At 36.9% G+C, this 17,996-nt stretch overlaps 1 protein-coding gene across 9 annotated transcripts in view; it reads right to left on the bottom strand.

Moving 5' to 3' along the window:
• Positions 1-436: 436 nt before the first annotated feature.
• The window catches only part of ZMYM4 (zinc finger MYM-type containing 4), a 181,361-nt gene continuing 163,801 nt past the window's right edge, over positions 437-17,996 (bottom strand). For all 9 annotated transcript variants that reach the window (XM_082613599.1, XM_082613598.1, XM_082613601.1 and 6 more), the window contains 5 exons: positions 17,326-17,477; positions 14,406-14,517; positions 12,680-12,928; positions 3,321-3,450; positions 437-2,453 (listed from right to left, as the gene is read on the bottom strand). In XM_082613599.1, the coding sequence (XP_082469725.1) occupies positions 2,246-2,453; positions 3,321-3,450; positions 12,680-12,928; positions 14,406-14,517; positions 17,326-17,477 (851 nt within the window). In that variant the 3' untranslated portion in view covers positions 437-2,245. The remainder of the gene's footprint in view (positions 2,454-3,320; positions 3,451-12,679; positions 12,929-14,405; positions 14,518-17,325; positions 17,478-17,996) is intronic.

Raw genomic sequence — 17,996 nt, 5'->3', positions numbered from 1 at the left:
CTGCAAGGTGAAAACCAAGTGTTTAAAAAACAAAAAAGAACAGAATGGATAATTTAATGTTTTCTCTTGTTTGATATTTTTTCTCCCCTGGGGGGGAAAAATGTAATTTAACATAATTTTAATAAAATTTTAAAAAGCAAATAACCAGACACACATATCAATGGCTATGCTTATGAGGAATGACCAATAATTAATATTTTCTTTTACAAATTAATTCAGGATCTGGACAACTCTGTGGACTAACATGCAATTGACATCCTGGTACAGCCATTTACCTGGATATTGGCTGTTCTCAATTAAAAGATACAGATTTTTTTTTTCTCTCTAGTGTCTTATAATAGTTTATCTACTATGCCATATATTTGTTTTTCTACAGAAGGGGAAATATTAGTGTTTATATAAACCATAAAATTTGTATACTGGGGACTATTACACCTGATGTTTCTGGATAGTTTATTGGCAGACTTATCAGACAATCCAACTGTTTTTCCTCCATATCAAACAAGGTCTGGAAGTAAGAAGTTTTCCAGTCAGAAATGACAAACACAGATGGAATTAATCATACAGAACTGGGGCAGATTTACTTCTTTCACATAGTTCTTGGTAACAAAAACAAAATTTGTTACAGGCAGAGGGACAGAACCATAAGTACACAATGTCAAAAGGCCTACTTTTAAAGTTTTATTGTAGTTAAAGAGTTTATTTATTGAAAAAAAACCCAAAAAACAAAAACAACCTGTCACCCCCATCTGAAAAATGGGACATATTGTAAAGTCTTTCAAGGTTAAAGTTTCTAAGAGGCTTTTTAGACTTCTCTCATTTCTATTAAAGGGTCAAATTAACCTCAGCTAATGAAATTCTGTGATTGGCCAATATCATAAACGCTTTGATTCAAAATTTTGTGGGGAAGAAACAGAATGGAGATGAAGAAGAAGGATCCATATGCCAAACACACCCAGGACTTGCAATCCTCATAGAACTACTAAAACAGCTAGAGTCTGGAATAATGCTATAAGAAGACCTGCTTGTGGATATGAAAGACAGTCAGTGTCTTTGTATCCTGACCCCAAAATCCTATTTTCAAGTTTCTTAGGGCAACAAGCTCATCTTCCAAATGCTTTATATAGGAATATACTAGGACCTCTTCTACCATAATTCTGATAGCTAAGTAACACTGTGTCTTTGTGGAATCACCCACAGGCTTGCCAGAGTAAGGAGAGAGACTCTTCTTTTTGAAATGACAAGGGCCTCCAGAAACTGGTGCAAAAAACAAAATGATAGGAATTATCTGGGAAACAGGAAGATAAAACAATGGGAGAAAAGCTGCCATTTGGGGATAAAATGAAAACAAAAGGAAAACCCCCATTTTTGTGTACCACAGCTCATGCTGTGGGACAGCAGCAATAAAGGCTGACACCCAGAGAAGTGGGCATTTCAGTGGGTTTTCTACAAACATTTCAAGACACTTGGGGTCTAAAGGGCTCCACAGATTTTCTGTGTGCATCATCATTTTGCAGAGTTTCAGCCCCTTGAACTTAATTTACCCACATCCAGACCCACAGCTGAGAAGGCTAGACCCAGAAAGTGAAAGGGACACATTACTGCATGAACAGCAGTGAAGGCCTTTTCCCCTGATTTGAGGGACCCCACGGCAAAAGCACCAGAGGCTTCTATCCTTCACAGAATTGGCTTGGCAGTGAAAATCAAAATCAAGACCACTTCACTCTCTACCTTTTAAAAAAAGTTGAGTATTTTTATTGGGTCTTCAAGTCTGGGTCCCACAGTCCTCATCTGATGCCACTCTTAGCTCTGTACTGATTTCTCCCCTGACTTTTACATAGGGCTTGCCCAAGTAGCCTACTGCAGCCAAGGTTTCACTCCAAAGCTACCTCTCTAAGGTCTAAGGTTACTATGGTAGAGTTTTATACAACAGTTTTCCTTAAAAATATTCCACAATTTGTTATTCCCAAACAAAATAAGATTATGCACCACTCAGAGAAATTGGTTAGTCATTCTGAAGATGTCTAAGAACTATATCACTGCCAAAGAACAACATTTCTTAGTTCATATTCTTTCCTTCAATTTTCATTTGTACATCCACACTGTGGTTCACGAGTTGTCTGTTTTCCATTATCTTATAATCAAGTCAAGAGGACTTGGACTTATAGATCGTTTTCCAAAGCTGGATGCATTCACAGTTTGGTGCATACCAACGTGTATGAAAATAGGAACCCCCACTTCCACTTTAATCTGATAATTCAACATCAGAGTCTTCTGATTTGGCTTTGGCAAGTTCTTCGTGTACCTCCCTCACCATGAGAATACGTGTTAACATGGTGTCCAGGGTCCCAGGGTCTATTGGAAACGTGGAGTACCACATGGGGCTATTTGGAACACAGGAGCGCTCAGGTTGAAGGTAAAACACATCATTCCTCTGCTTCACACTTTCAGAACTATCCACAGGAAAAAAAAAGAAAAAGAAAGAAAATTGGGATCAGAGAGTATAGGAAATATGTAACTACTCTTTAAATGTAACGGCTCTCAACTTTTCCATACTGTGACTAATAAACAATGCACCCACAGAGATAAATAAGTTTATAGGCATTTACGCTCCAGGAGCAACCTGTAACTGTATATTTTCTCCCACACTCAAGAATCACACTGGATTGAAAGTGAGTATAATGTTAATACATGACAAAGTATAAATCTTTCAAACTTTAGTACTTAAAACATTACCAGGAGTAACAAATAATTCAACTCACATGTGACACTATGGCTGAGAACCACATATCCTCAGTGCCCAATGTCCTGGAATGAATCCCAAGAGCACTCAATACACATTAGCAAAGAACAAACCCAGTGATTATATTTCTTTGAGAAAAAAATGCTTTAGTGTGGATCTTACAACTCTTTAAAGTCATAAAGTTTCTGTAAGGAAAACACCACTCAAAAAATTTCAATTCTTTAAAAATAAATTGTTTTCCTATTTATAGAGGTAGTACTACAACTTTTCCCCTTCTTTTCTATATAAATCAATAAATTCACAGCAGTTTAGATATCACATAAAGTTGAGTGACAGTTGTAAAGATCAAACAATGGCAGTGATTCTTGCTTTTCAAGAGATTTTTGGGAAAAAAATTTACCAAGGTAAAGCAATTTGTTTCTTCGTTCAAAATCCAGGCAGATATGAGAATGGGGAAAAAATAAAATTATAAGTAAATCCTTGTTTAGAGTTACAGACCAACTACATTTCTGAAATCTATAGTATTTTAACTATTTTTTGCAGTGTGTTATATCTAGTTCAGAGGAAAATCACTTACCATTTGGACAGGTAAAACTCATAAAGTCGGACTGGGCATCTTAGTGGGTTGTCAGTATTTTCTGCCATCTCCACACCCACTGGAACCTCATCATCTTCGCTTCGTTTCCTCTTGCCAACAGTTAGTTTATCTTGAGACAGGAAATTATAATCAAAGTATTAGAAAAGTCTTTCTTCAAGTCTTAAGACACCCAATGAATGAGCTTTGCTTCTAGTCACTCACTCCCTCTCCCTTCCTTTCACTTACTCACGGGTTCAACATTTATTGAGGACCTATGGAGGCACCAGATTAGCACTGGGTTAATCAAACAAAGTCCCTGTCCTGTAAAATTTGTGTTTCCCTTCTCACCAAAGTGGAGGCAGCATGACAAAAAGCATTGATGCTTGAGAGTACGTCTCAATTCTGAGCCTGACTTTAAGAGATTTTATTAGGCATAGGGTTGTTAAGCCACAGCAAAATAAAGAGAAAAAAGCGTTCCATATGTTCTTCTATAGTAGAGATCAAGACAGAAGTTGATCTCTTTCTGTGAAAATATTTCTCCTGTGGGGCACCCGTGTCCACTGGGCATTTGTTTAAGTTTCTTTCATTTGCATAGTATTATGAGAAATGAAATCTTTGTTGGGAAAAGGAATTCTCAGTAAGTTGACCATTTGATAAGGAAAGAGCAAACCCTTTTTCACCAACAGAATTTTGCAGAGGCCAAGGGTTATCAGAAAGAAGCCAGGGTGAGACTTCCCTGGCAGTCCAGTTGTTAAGACTCTGCGCGTTCCAATGTAGGTGGTGCGGGTTTGATCCCTGGTTGAGGAGCTAAGATCCCACGTGTCTTGCAGCAAAAACCCCACCAAAACAAAACAGAAGCAATATTGTAACAAATTCAATAAAGACTTTAAAAATGGTCCACATAAAAAAAAAATCTTAAAAAAAATAAAAAGGGGGGTTTGTGCCCCAGTCCGGGAAGATTCCACATGCCGCAGAGCGGCTGGGCCCGTGAGCCATGGCCGCTGAGCCTGCGCGTCTGGAGCCTGTGCTCCACAATGGGAGAGGCCACAACAGTGAGAGGCTCGGGTACTGGAAAAAAAAAAAAAAAAAAAAAAGAAAGAAGCCAGGGTGAAGACATGGAAGGTAGGCTGTTTCTTTCCCACTTTCTCCATTCAATTTTCAAGAGAGTATTAGGTGGATCTGAAAACCTGAGGAAAAAGGTTTTCTTCTTTTTTTCTTATAGATACTTTTAACAACTGATCCAGAACTTTCCCCATCTTCCTGTATTAGTTATGACTTAAACAAAAGTCATTCAGTTTTCCATTTAGAGACTACCTAAATAATTTGCTAGCTGCTCATTCAGAAAAAGAAGCTAAATTTATTACCAATCTGGTAAAGCACCTAATCAGAAAACAGGGAAATGTTGCCTCCTTGCCTCTGTCTCCCTGAATTAACATCAATTAAGAGCATAAAGTGGGCTATATATGAACACAATAAAGGAAAGAGGACATGGACACATGGTGAAAAAGCAAGATAATCTTAGTATTTTCTAAAGTAAAGGAGCAACTGAGAAAAAAGTTAACACAACGATGAACATCACAATTATTCTTTATAGATTTTAGTTTCAGTAATTTAAAATTCTCACATTGAAAACATATACTCCACTCTTTTCCCAAGGAAGTAACAGCTTGATTTGGGGAATTTTAGAACTTACAATTTTCTTCAAAATTAATAAATGTAATTTCTAGTTCCATAATAACAACATTAATTTTTTAAACATTAAAAACAAACTATTACTTAATAGGCTGTTTCTGGAATGCAAGACCATAAACCTTCTAATAAAACAGTCACTGCTGATATTATTCTACTGTGTATGAAGGCAATAATATACTCTAGGTCAGGTTTAAGTTCCTTCATGTTTTGACGTTAGCTAAGATGGAGCACTCTGGTCAAAAAAAAAAAAAAGTTTTAGAAACAGTAGATTTAAAAGTTAAGCAAGTTCCTTTTAACTAGGAATTGACCTATCTGTTGCCTCTAAATCAGTGATTCCCAACCTTGGCTTTGTATTTAAATTCCCTGCCACGTTTTAAAATGCAGATTATCTGGGCTATAGACCAATTAAATCAGAATTTCTAATTTAAAAGCCAATAAAACAGGACTTCCCTGTCGGTCCAATGGTTAAGACTCTGTGCTTCCACTGCAGGGGGCACAGGTTTGATCCCTGGTCTGGGAACTAAGATCCTACAAGCCACGCAGCACAGCAAGAAAAAAAAAAACCCAATAGAAGTGATTCCTCTAATTTTGAGTTGAGCCTTTAACCTGGCCCTGACAATAAAGAAAAGCATTTAAATGTTAAATGCTTCACTAGACACTCTTCCATGTCTAGAATTTGCAATTACCCTTCTGTAATGTGTCTATTTAATATTAATAAGACTTCAAATAGCAATCTTACAAGAGGGGGACAAGATGGCAGAGCAGGAAGATCCTGGGCTCATCTTCCATGAACACACCAAAATTACAACTACACATAGAGGAACCATCCCTGAGAAAGACCTGAAGACTGGCAGAAAAGATTTTCCACAACTAAGGATGAAAAGAAAATCCTCATTAAGATGGGTAGGAGGGGTGGAGATGGTATCTGGCCAGGATCCATACCTCTGGCGCAGGGATTCACAAGCAGGGAGGAGATCACAACTGTAGAGGTCCTTCTGAGGAGCAAAGGGTCCAAACCCCACTAAGCTCCCCAGCCTCGGGGGAGCCATCACCAGAAAGACAAACCCCCATAACAACTTTGAAAACCAGTGGGACTTATGTCCAGAGGGCTGTAAGAAACTGAAACTCCACTCTAAAGGGCACATGCAAAAACGCTCTTGCTCCAAGTCCCATTGCAGAGGCAGTGGTTTGAAAAATACCTGGGTCATACGTAAAGGAGATTCATTGACTGATTTTATGGTGTGTGTAGGAGAGTCAGGGATCTTTTGTAATTTTCTCTGATTATGTAGCCACTGGGCAACACCAGGATTTTTTGTTCACCTTCTACACCTAGCTGGTACAGTGCTGGTGGGCACCATTTATGACTCTCCACATCTCACCCCAGGTCCACCTGTAGATCCACCCCAGTTGGCACTCCTCCAAAGCAACTCCCTACTTTATCATACTCAGCAGATGGCTTCAGCAAGCACTAGAGCCCAAAGCATCCCACCATCCTGCCACTCCCAGCAGGCTCCCTCAGCTGGTACTGGGAGCCCCTCCAAAAGCAGCTCCCACCCTAGGAGATGGCCCCGCACACCAGAGTACCTGCAAGTCACAGCTGGGCATTATAGCCAGCTGTGTCAGGGGCCAGCCCTGCACACTAGCACACCCGCAGCCATCATGGCCCAGCCACGACAGCGGGGTGCATGCAGCCTTGTGCTACTGGACCTCATAGGATACCTTTTACATAAAGCCATGCTTTTAAAAATGGGAGATGTAGCTGATCTATCTAGTACATAGAAACAAACACAGAGAGCTAGGAAAACTGAGGAGGCAAAGGAATTGTTCCAAAGGAAAGAACAAGACAAAAACCTGAAGAAAAAAAAAAAAAAAAAGAACTAAACAAAACAAAGATAGACAATCTACCAGATAAAGAGTTCAAAATAATGGTCATAAAGATATTAACCGAATTTAGGAGAAGAATGGAAGACCACTGTGAGACCTTCAACGAAGAGATAAAGAAAATAAAAAAGAACCAATCAGAGATAAAGAATACAATGACTGAAATGAAAAAGTCCACTAGAGGGAATCAACAGCAGATTAGATGAAGCAGAAGAATGCATCAGTGACCTGGAAGAAAGAGTGGTAGAAATCACCCCACTGGAACAGCAAAAGGGAAAAAAAAACTGAGCATAGCTTACCTCTGGGGACAACATCAAGCATACTAACATTTGCATTACAAGGACTCCAGAAGGAGGAGAGAAAAAGAAACAGAAAACTTATTTGAAGAAAAAAAATGACTGAAAACTTGACTAACCTGGAGAAGTCATCCAATTTCAGGAAACAGAGAGTCCCAAACAAGATGAACCCAAAGAAACCCACACCAAGATACATTATAATTAAAATGTCAAAAGTTAAAGATATAGAGAGAAAAACAATTAGTTACATATAGGGGAGCCTGCATAAGACCATCAGCTGGCTTTTCAGCAGAAACTTTACAGGCCAGAAGGGAATGGCATGAGATGTCCAAAATGCTGAAAGGAAAAAATTTACAACCAAGACTACTCTATCTGTCAAGATGATCATTCAGAATTAAAGGAGAAATAAAGTTTCCCAGAGAAGCAGAAACTAAAAGAGTTTATCATTACTAAACTGACCTTACAATAAATGTTCAAGGGACTTCTTTAAACATAAGAAAAGGCCATAACTAGAAATATGAAAATTATGGAAGAAAAAAAATCTCAATGTAAAGGCAAACATATAGTAAAGGTAGTGAATCAACCACCTATGTACCTAGTATGAAGATTAAAAAAGTAGTAAGATCATATAATCTATAATTATTAAAGAATATACAAAATTTTTAAAAAGTAAAGTATGTCAAAAACATAAAAGGTGAGGGGGGAGTAAAAATGTAGTACTTTTAGAATGCACTCAAACTTAAGCAACCATCAACTTAAAATAGACTGCTATATACATAAGTTGTTATATAACAGCCTTATGATAACAACAAACCAAAACCCAATAATAGATATACACACGAGGGCTTCCCTGGTGGCGCAGTGGTTGAGAATCTGCCTGCCGATGCAGGGGACACGGGTTTGTGCCCCAGTCCGGGAGGATCCCACATGCCGCGGAGCGGCTGGGCCCGTGAGCCATGGCCGCTGAGCCTGCGTGTCTGGAGCCTGTGCTCCGCAACGGGAGAGGACACAACAGTGAGAGGCCCGCGTACCGCAAAAAAAAAAAAAAGATATACACATGAGAAAGAAAAAAGAATACAAACATAACACTAAAAAGCCATCAAATCGCAAGGGAATAGAGCAAGAGAAAAAGAAACAGACAAGAACAATACAACCAACCAGAAAACAATGAACAAAATGGTAATAAGTACATACCTATCAGTAATTACTTTACATGTAAATGGACTAAATGCTGCAATCTAAAGACACAGGGTGGCTGACTGGATACCAAAATAAGATCCATATATATGCTGCTGCCTACCAGAGACTCACTTCAGATCTAAAGAAAACACACAGACTGAAAGCAAGGGGATAGAAAAAGATATTCCATGCAAATGGAAACGAAAAGACAGCTGGGGTGGCAATACTCATATGAGACGAAACAGACTTTAAAACAAAGAGTCAAAGAAGGACACTGCATAATTGAATGCATAATGATAAAGGACACTGCATAATGATAAAGGGATCAGTCCAACAATAAGAAGAAACACTTGTATATATGTATGCATCCTACACAGGAGCACCTAACTATATAAAGCAAATAATGAGACATAAGTAAGTGACAGTAACACACTAACAGTAGGGGACTTTAACACTCCACTTACATCAATGAACAGACCATCCAAACACAAAATAAATAAGGAAACATTGGCCTTAAATGACACATTTGACCAGATGGACTTAATAAATAGTACATTCCACCCCAAAATAGCATAACATTCTTTTCAAGTACACATGGAACATTCTCCAGGATAGACCACATGTTAGGCTACAAATCTCAATAAGTTTAAGAAAACTGAAATCATATTAAGCACCTTTCCTAACCACAACTGTACCAGACTAGAAATCAACTAAAAGAAAACCACTGGCAAAAACAAATATGTGGAGTCTAAATAACACGCTACTAAACAACCAATGGATCACTGAAGAAATCAAAGAGGAAATCAAAACATACTTTGAGACAAAATCTATGGGATGCAGCAAAAACAGTTCTAAGAGAGAAATTAATAGCAATATAGGTCTACCTTAGGAAACAAGAAAAATCTCAAATAATCTCACCTTACACCTAAAGGAACTAGAAAAAGAACAACCAAAACCCGAAATGAGCAGAAGGAAGGAAATGATAAAGATCGAAATGAAAATAAATGAAACAGAGACTAAAAAAACAAACAAAAAAAACAATAGAAAAGGGCCTGTCCTTTGAAGAGATGAACAAAACTGACAAACCTTTAGCCAGATTCATCAAGAAAAAAAACAGAGGGCCCAAATAAGTAAAATGAAAAATGAAACAGAAGTTACAATTGACACCACAGAAATACAACAGATCATAAGAGATTACTATGAACAACTATACGCCAACAGATTGGACAACCGAGAGGAAATGGATAAATTCCTAGAAACATACTATCTTTCAAGACTAAATCAGGCAAGAAATAGAAAACATGAACAGACCAATTACCAATAATGAAACTGAATCAGTAATCATAAAACTCCCAACAAACAAAAGTCTGGAACCAGATGGCTTTACAGATGAATTCTACCAAACATTTAAAGAAGAGTTAATACCTATCTGTCTCAAGCTATTCCAAAACATAGAAGAGAAAGGAACTCTTCCAAACTCATTCTACAAGGCCAGCATGACACCAAAACCAGACAAAGACACCAAAGGAATAAAATTACAGGCCAATATCACTGATAAACACAAATGCAAAAATCCTCAACAAGATATCAGCAAACTGAATTCAACAATACATTAAAAGGATCGTATACCATGAGCAAGTGGGATTTATCCCAGGGATGCAAGGATAGATCAATATTCACAAATCAACATGATATACCACATTAAGAAAATGAAGGATACAAAGCACAAGATCATCTCAATAGATGCAGAAAAAACTTTTGAAAAAATTCAACATCCATTTCTGATAAAAACTCTCAACAAAGTGGCTACAGAGGGAATATACCGCAACATAATAAATGTCATGTATGACAAACTCACAGCTAACATCATACTCAATGGTGAAAAGCTGAAACTATTTCCTCTAAGATTGGGAATAAGACAAGGATGCCCACTCTTGCCACTTTCATTCAACATAGTATTAGAAGTCCTAGCCATGGCAATCAGATAAGAAGAGGAAATTTTAAAAATCCAAACTGGAAAGGATGAAGTAAAACCACTACCATCTGCAGATGACATGATACTGTATACAGAATATTCTAAAGACACTACCAAAAAACTATCAGAATAAATAAATTCAGTAAATACATTTTACAGGATACAAAATATGCAGAAATCTCTTGCATTTCTATACACTCATGATGATCTATCAGAAAGAGAAATTAAGAAAATAATTCCATTTACAATTGCATCAAAAATAATAAAATACCTAGGAATAAATTTAACCAAAGAGGTGAAAGACCTGTACTCTAAAAACTGTAAGACACTGATGAAAGAAATCAAAGACAACACAAATAAATGGAAAGATACACCATGCTCATGGACTGAAAGAATTAATAGTGTTAAAATGTCCATCCTAAAATAACTTAACAGATTCAATGCAATGCTATCAAAATACCAGTGGCATTTTTCACAAAAATAGAGCAGATACTCCTAAAATTTATATGGAATCACAGAAGACCCCAAATAGCCAAAGCTATCTTGAGTAAGAAGAACTAAGCTGGAGGTTCACACTCCCTGACTTCAAACTACAGTTGGCCCTTAAACAACACAAGTTTGAACAATGTGGATGCACTTATACATGGATTTTTTTCAATAATTAGATACTACAGTACTACACAATCATGGCTGTTTGAATCTGCAGATGTGAAACTGTGGATAAGGAGGGCTGACTGTAAAATTATATGCAGATTTTGGACTGTGAGTAGGGTTGGTGGCCCAACCTACGTATTGTTTAAGGGTCAACTGCATACCACAAAGCCATAGTAATCAAAACAGTATGACAGTGGCACAAAAACAAACACACAGATCAATGGAACAGAATAGCTTGCCCAGACATAAACCCATGCTTATGTGGCCAATTAACATATGACAAAGGAAGCAAGAACATACAATGGGGAAAGGACAGACTCTTCAATAAATGGAGTTGAGAAAACTGGACAGCTACATGGAAAAGAATGAAACTGGACCACTTTTTTCACATCATATACAAAATTAAACTCAAAACGGATTAAAGACTTAAACGTTAAGAACTGAAACCATAAAAGTCCTAGAAGAAAACACAGGCAGGAAACTTTGACATCAGTTTTAATAATATTTGTTTGGATCTGTCTCCTCAGGTAAAGACAACCAAAGCAAAAAAAACCAAATGGGACCATATCAAACTAAAAAGATTTTGCATAGCAAAGGAAACCCTTAACAAAATGAAAAGGCAACCTACTGAATGGGAGAGGATATTTGCAAATTATATATCTGGAAAGGGGTTAATATCCAAAATGTATAAAGAACTCAGAGAACTCAATATCCAAAAAACAAACAAACAAAAGATGCAATTAAAAAATGGGCAGAGGATCTGAATAGCCATTCCCAAAAGGAACATACAGATTGCCAACAGACACACGGAAAGATGCTCCACATCACTAATCATCAGGGAAATACAAGTCAAAACCACAATGAGACAATGCCTCACACTTGTCAGAATGACTGCAATGAAAGGGACAAGAGACATCAAGTGTTGGCGAGGATGTGTAAAAAGGGGAACACTCATGTACTGTTGGTGGGAATGTAAACTGGTGCAGCCACTGTAAAAAACAGTATGGAGCTTCCTCAAAAATTAAACATAGAACTACCACATGATCCAGCAATTCCACTTCTGGGTATTTTTTACCCAAAGACAACAAAAACACTAATTCAAAAAGATATGTATGCACCCCTATGTCCACTGCAGCATTACTGATTATAGCCAAAATATGGAATTATCCATCAAAAGAATGGATTAATTCACTCAGCTATAAAAAAGAATGAAATCTTGCCATTTGTGACAACAGAGGGTGTTATGCTAAGTGAAATAAGTCAGTGAGAAAAAGAAAAATACCGTATGATTTCACCTATATGTAGAATATAAAAAATAAAACAAATGAACAAACAAAACAGAAACAGACTCACAGCTACAGAGAACAAATTGGTGGTTGCCAGAGGGAAGAAAGGTGGGGGATGGGCAAAACAGGTGAAGGGGATTAAGAGGAACAAACTTCCAGTTATAAGATAAGGCACAAGGAGGTAACATACAGCATAAGGAATATGGCCAATAATATTGGAATAACTTTGTACGGAGACAGATAGTTACTAGACTTATCATGGTGATCATTTCATAATGTATTTAAATGTCAAGTCTCTATGTTGCACACCTGAAACTAACATAATATTGTACATCAACTATACTTCAATTTAAAAAAAGAATGAAAGAAAGAAATCTTAAAAACTGCACCACACACCTGGTTCTGTCTCCTGCTTTTGTGAAGGTGGGAAGAACCTCAGATATGTCATCTTGGTACTGTACTTCAGAGTCCTGGTCCGTCTCATCACATGGGCAAAGGAAAGCTTCAAGTGCTCAGTAACATTCTTTAGTTGAAAGTATTTGGTATTGAAGAAAAGGAGGGTGTTCAAGAGGACGATTGGTGAGTAAGCGCCCAGCTGTTTGCACTCCCACAAATGCTCTTCTTCAATGCGAGAGAACATGTAACCTAAACAGAAGAAAGGGGAAAAAGAAACAGTACTAAGCTCCTGCTAAATGGGACTAAGTAATTTCTCTAATCCTCAGACAGGAAGATACTAAGGAAAAGACTGTTCCTCTCTTCCTCCCTCTTCCTCATACAGAAAAATAGAAAAAGCACTGTAAAGAAAAGGGCAGATGATTCCACTGAAGCAGACATTGTGAGCACTCCCCTGAAACAGTTTTAATCTATTGTTATTTTAGACCAGGGGTTGGTAAACTTTTTCTGTGAAGAGCCAGATGGTAAACATATTATAAGCACTGTGGGCCATAAGGGCTTTGAAAACAACTTTGTTGTTGTAAAAGATAAGGAAGTGTAGACAATACATAAACAAATAGGTGTGGCTATTTGTAAAATTTATTTATAGAAACAAATTTGAATTTCATTCAATTTTCACATGCCACAAAATATTTTTCATTTGTTTCCCAACTATTTAGAAATGTAAAAAATATTTTTAGCTCATGTACTATACAGAAACAGGCAGCAGGCCTGATCTGGCCCATGAACTGCAGTTTGCAGATTCCTGTTTGAGATCATTCTATTTACTGTTAACTGGTTCAGTTTTATTTGTCTAATATCTTTAGAGGGCAGATAGCTCCCTCTCTCCCTTCTATCTCTTCTTATTTTAAATTTATATTAAGAACAATTCCTTCACGATAACTTATCTGGATTTTTCTTGAAAAGCAGAGGTCAGAAAAATTAAAATAAGTATACTTTTAAGTGCACCTTCCTCATGATACCCCTTAAACACAGGTCTTTCCTAACGTTCTCTCCCCAATCCTCTTTGTTGCTGCTTCTGCATTCTATTCCTGGAAGACTATCCATGAACACAGATTTGTTACTTGCAAATCTATGTCTCTAGCCCCCTCTTTGAATGCTAAATGCATCATGCCACCACATTGCTCATAATGCTTCAAAGGTGCCCTGTAGCCCAACAGAAAGGGCACACATTTCTGGGCATCACATTCAACCTCTCCATTCATAGCCAAGGAGCATGAGACCAGGAGTGAATTAGGGACTTGTCCAAAGACATATGGTCACAGACAATTCAAGGATGAAGACTTAACTCTCTTTAACAACCAGTTCAGGGTACTTTTTATAAACTACTGAAAAAGGTCCACTGCTAACAGAGTCTAAAAGTAGCACATGTGCCAGCTACTGATACCATGTACAACTTTACCAAAACTACCAGATCAAAAATGGTTTCTAAAAAGTAAATGTAACCTTCAGTTGTTTCTTATATTCAATAGTTAGTATCTATTCATGTACTGTATGGAAGGTATAGTTTTACTAAAATAATTGATAATAAACCAAAGACTTTCTCCTCAAAAGTCCAAATATGTTATAAATGAAGACAAATATAAAATGAACAATTTATAAAAAGAATCACAAAACAAGCAATTTAAGAAGGCGTATCATGAAAAGAATCAAAATATAATCATCCTACCATTAGGAAGTATTGTAGGTTCCCATATTTTCAAGAGTTTGGTAAGTTCAATCATAAATCTGGAATAGGGCTCAGTAAAAATGTTATCTATTCTACCATTTTCAAACAGGTACTACAAGAGAAAAAAATGGAAACATATACGTTGATACAAAAAAACCCACAAGTTTTTAAAAATAATATTTTTAGGAATATAGTTTACCCTTAGTTTTTGTCCTTACAATACTGTGAACCATTTTAAGGATACAGTTAAAACACCAGAATTTAAGCTAAAGATCCTTTTCACATGAATTAACATTATCTTGGGCACTGAGCTTGTAAACTAAAGTTTTCTATTTCCTTTTAAAAACATGAATGGTATAAAATATTTATAATAAGTACCTTTTAGTTAGTTAATAAAACTGATATACTAAAAATTAGTCCTAATTCAAATTTCTCAAATCATTTTTCTAATTCTCAGTGTCTGAGGTGTGCTCTTAGCAGTTTCTGTTTGTTTTTTAGCCTAGTTATAAGATGACTTCCTGCAAATAATATAGTTATCTAGTGTCAGATAACCTGAGGCTATCCAAAATTTAAAACTATTTATTTGGAAGCTTCTAACCACAGCTCTCAACTAACTCTCTGCCTCACAATCCAGCCTTCAAAAAGTTCAAGTCTAATTATATGACTTAAAAGTATGCTAATTATAACCATCAAGAATCATATCACATGGCCTTCCCTGGTGGCACAGTGGTTAAGAATCCACCTGCCAATGCAGGGGACATGGGTTCAAGCCCTGGTCCGGGAAGATCCCACATGCTGCAGAGCAACTAAGCCCGTGTGCCGCAACTACTGAGCCTGTGAGTCACAACTACTGAGTCCACGTGCCTAAAGCCTGTGCTCCGCAACGAGAAGCCACCACAATGAGAAGCCCACGCACCGCAATGAAGACTAGTCCCCACTCACCACAACTAGAGAAAGCCCGCGCACAGCAACAAAAAAAGACCCAATGCAGCACCCCCCCCCCAAAAAAAAAGAATCACATCACAGAATGGGAAACACGCAGCAGCTTGAGTAAATTACTGTTAAATATTTTGACGGTGCAGGTCAGGTCAGATTCAACCACTTCAGAGAAATACAATGAACAGAACAAGAGAATAACACAAAGTAGCATAATTATATGCTAAAAATCTTTCAGTGTTTTTTGTGTGTGTGTGTGTGGTACACGGGTCTCTCACTGTTGTGGCCTCTCCCGTTGCGGAGCACAGGCTCCGGACGCGCAGGCTCAGTGGCCATGGCTCACGGGCCCAGCCGCTCCGTGGCATGTGGGATCTTCCCAGACCGGGGCATGAACCCGTGTCCCCTGCATCGGCAGGCGGACTCTCAACCACCGTGCCACCAGGGAAGCCCCTAGTGTTTTTAAGATCGGGTATTTTAAACTTATTTATCTATGGCTATCTTGGTTTCCTGCTTTTTGATCTATGTATGACTTGTAGTAAATTTTTATTTCCACTTAAATTTATTCCGGCTAATAAAAATTACACACCATTTCAACATGCATTTTTATAGGCCTCTTCAAAGGCAATTTATGATCGTATTGCCAGATTACAGTTTTGTTGTTGAAAAGTATTCTTCATTTTCTTCTTTATTTTAATAAAGTTATTTTCACAACTTAAAAATATTATATCCTCATTATGGAAAGAGTTTAAAATACAGAAAAGGTGGAAGAAAGATACACTCAAACTCACTACACAAACGCAACTACTGTTAACAGTCAGGAGTTATTTCAATCTTAAAAAAAATTTCCTTTATGAATACACAGAATTGAGTTTTGTACATTTACTCAAATATGAGTACCTATAAAATACATGGGTTTAAAAAAAATCACTTCCCCCTTAGATCAGAAACAAGATAAAAACGCCACTTCTACTGAACATTGTACAGGAAATCCTAGCCAGAGTCATCAGGCGAGAAAGAGAAATAAAAAGTACTGAAATAGGGAAGGAAGAAGGAAAACCATCTCTATATGCAGTGACATAAACCTATATATAGAAAATTCTAAAGAGTCTATAAAAAACTAGTTATTAGAGCTAGTAAATGAACTTAGTAAAGCTGCAGAGTAATAAGCAACACAAAATCAGTTGTAATAAACTATCCAAAGAGAAAATTAAGAAAATTCCATTTACGACAGCATCAGATAGAATAAAACACTTAAGAATAAATTTAACAAAAGAGGTATGTGCTTTACACACTTAAAACTACAGAAAACTGCTGAAATTAAAGAACACCTAGGAAAAACATCTTGTACTCATGGATCTAAAGACAAAATTGTTCAAACAGCAATATTCCCCAAAGCTATCTATAGATTCAATACAATCCTATCAAAATCCCAATGGTTTAGTTTTTATTTTTTGAAGAAATGGAAAAGTTGATCCTAAAATTGATATGAAATTGCAAGGAACCTCGATAGCCAAAAGAATCTTGAGGAATCACATTTCCCAATTTCAAAACTTACTACAAACCTATAGTAATCAAAATAGTGAGTACTGCCATAAGAATAGCCATAAACCAATGTATTAAAAACCGAGAGTCCAAAATAAACACATGCATATTTAGTCAAACGATTTTTGACAAGGATGTCTCCTGTTACCTATGTCAAATCACCTATGTCACTTCTTTTGTGAACTGCTATTTATGCCTTTTTTGTGCATTTACCAATAAAATGCACCAACCTCAATTTCTCTTATTCTAACAGTCTCACTTTAACTTATAAAAGGCTTATATGACCAAGACTTTTAAATCAGGGTCAGTAGTTCATTAAGAAGAGAGTATACGAGCAATACCAAACAAACAATATACACTATAATTTTTCAGCTTAATTCACAAGTTCTATCAGAATTATTAAAAATGCAATAGATTTCATAACAATTACTGAATTTCATACCTGCTGAATTCCAAGGCACAAGTATAAGATACTGTCTGGATCATACTTTTCACCATTTGGTCTCCGCACTTCTTGAATAAACTGGCATAAGCCTAAACTCAACTCAGCAAAAGTGCAGGACAGAATATCTTCCTTCAGCTTGATAGAGCGGACTGTGGAAAGGTAGAAAACATCTGAAATACTAACTTATAGAAAAATAATAACATTACTCAATTCACTGAATAAACACTGATTACACTGCCCCAGGTATTGTGGTGTACACTGGTGAATACATGGATTAAAGACAGATCCTGATCTCAAGGCTTTTTTAGGTAAAGAAATAAAGACAATGAAGTATATATGACGTAATAGGGTGCTATGACAGGGGTTTTATCTAAATAAAATTCTATGAAAAAAATAAGGGCCATCTAATAGACAGGGAAGGGTCATGTTAGATTCTGGGGGATGTGAAAGGTGGAGAAGAATTAAACAAGTGGATAAAGAATTCCAATTTGAGGATATAAAAAGATTTCCCGAAGTATACTCCACAAAATACTAATCATGTGAGAGCTCAAGAAAACTGGGTTTCTAAGATCTGATAAATTTGGAAAACAGCAGTATGTTATACCTGCCTCTAAAGAATTCACAATGTTTTTTTAACATATTAAAGGCTCTGGAGATATCTGCAAAAA

This window comes from Mesoplodon mirus (genome assembly GCF_964341445.2).
Source record: "Mesoplodon mirus genome assembly, chromosome: 3".
In the NCBI taxonomy this organism is placed as follows: Eukaryota; Metazoa; Chordata; class Mammalia; order Artiodactyla; family Ziphiidae; genus Mesoplodon; species Mesoplodon mirus.
This window is presented reverse-complemented; position numbering and strand designations above follow the sequence as displayed.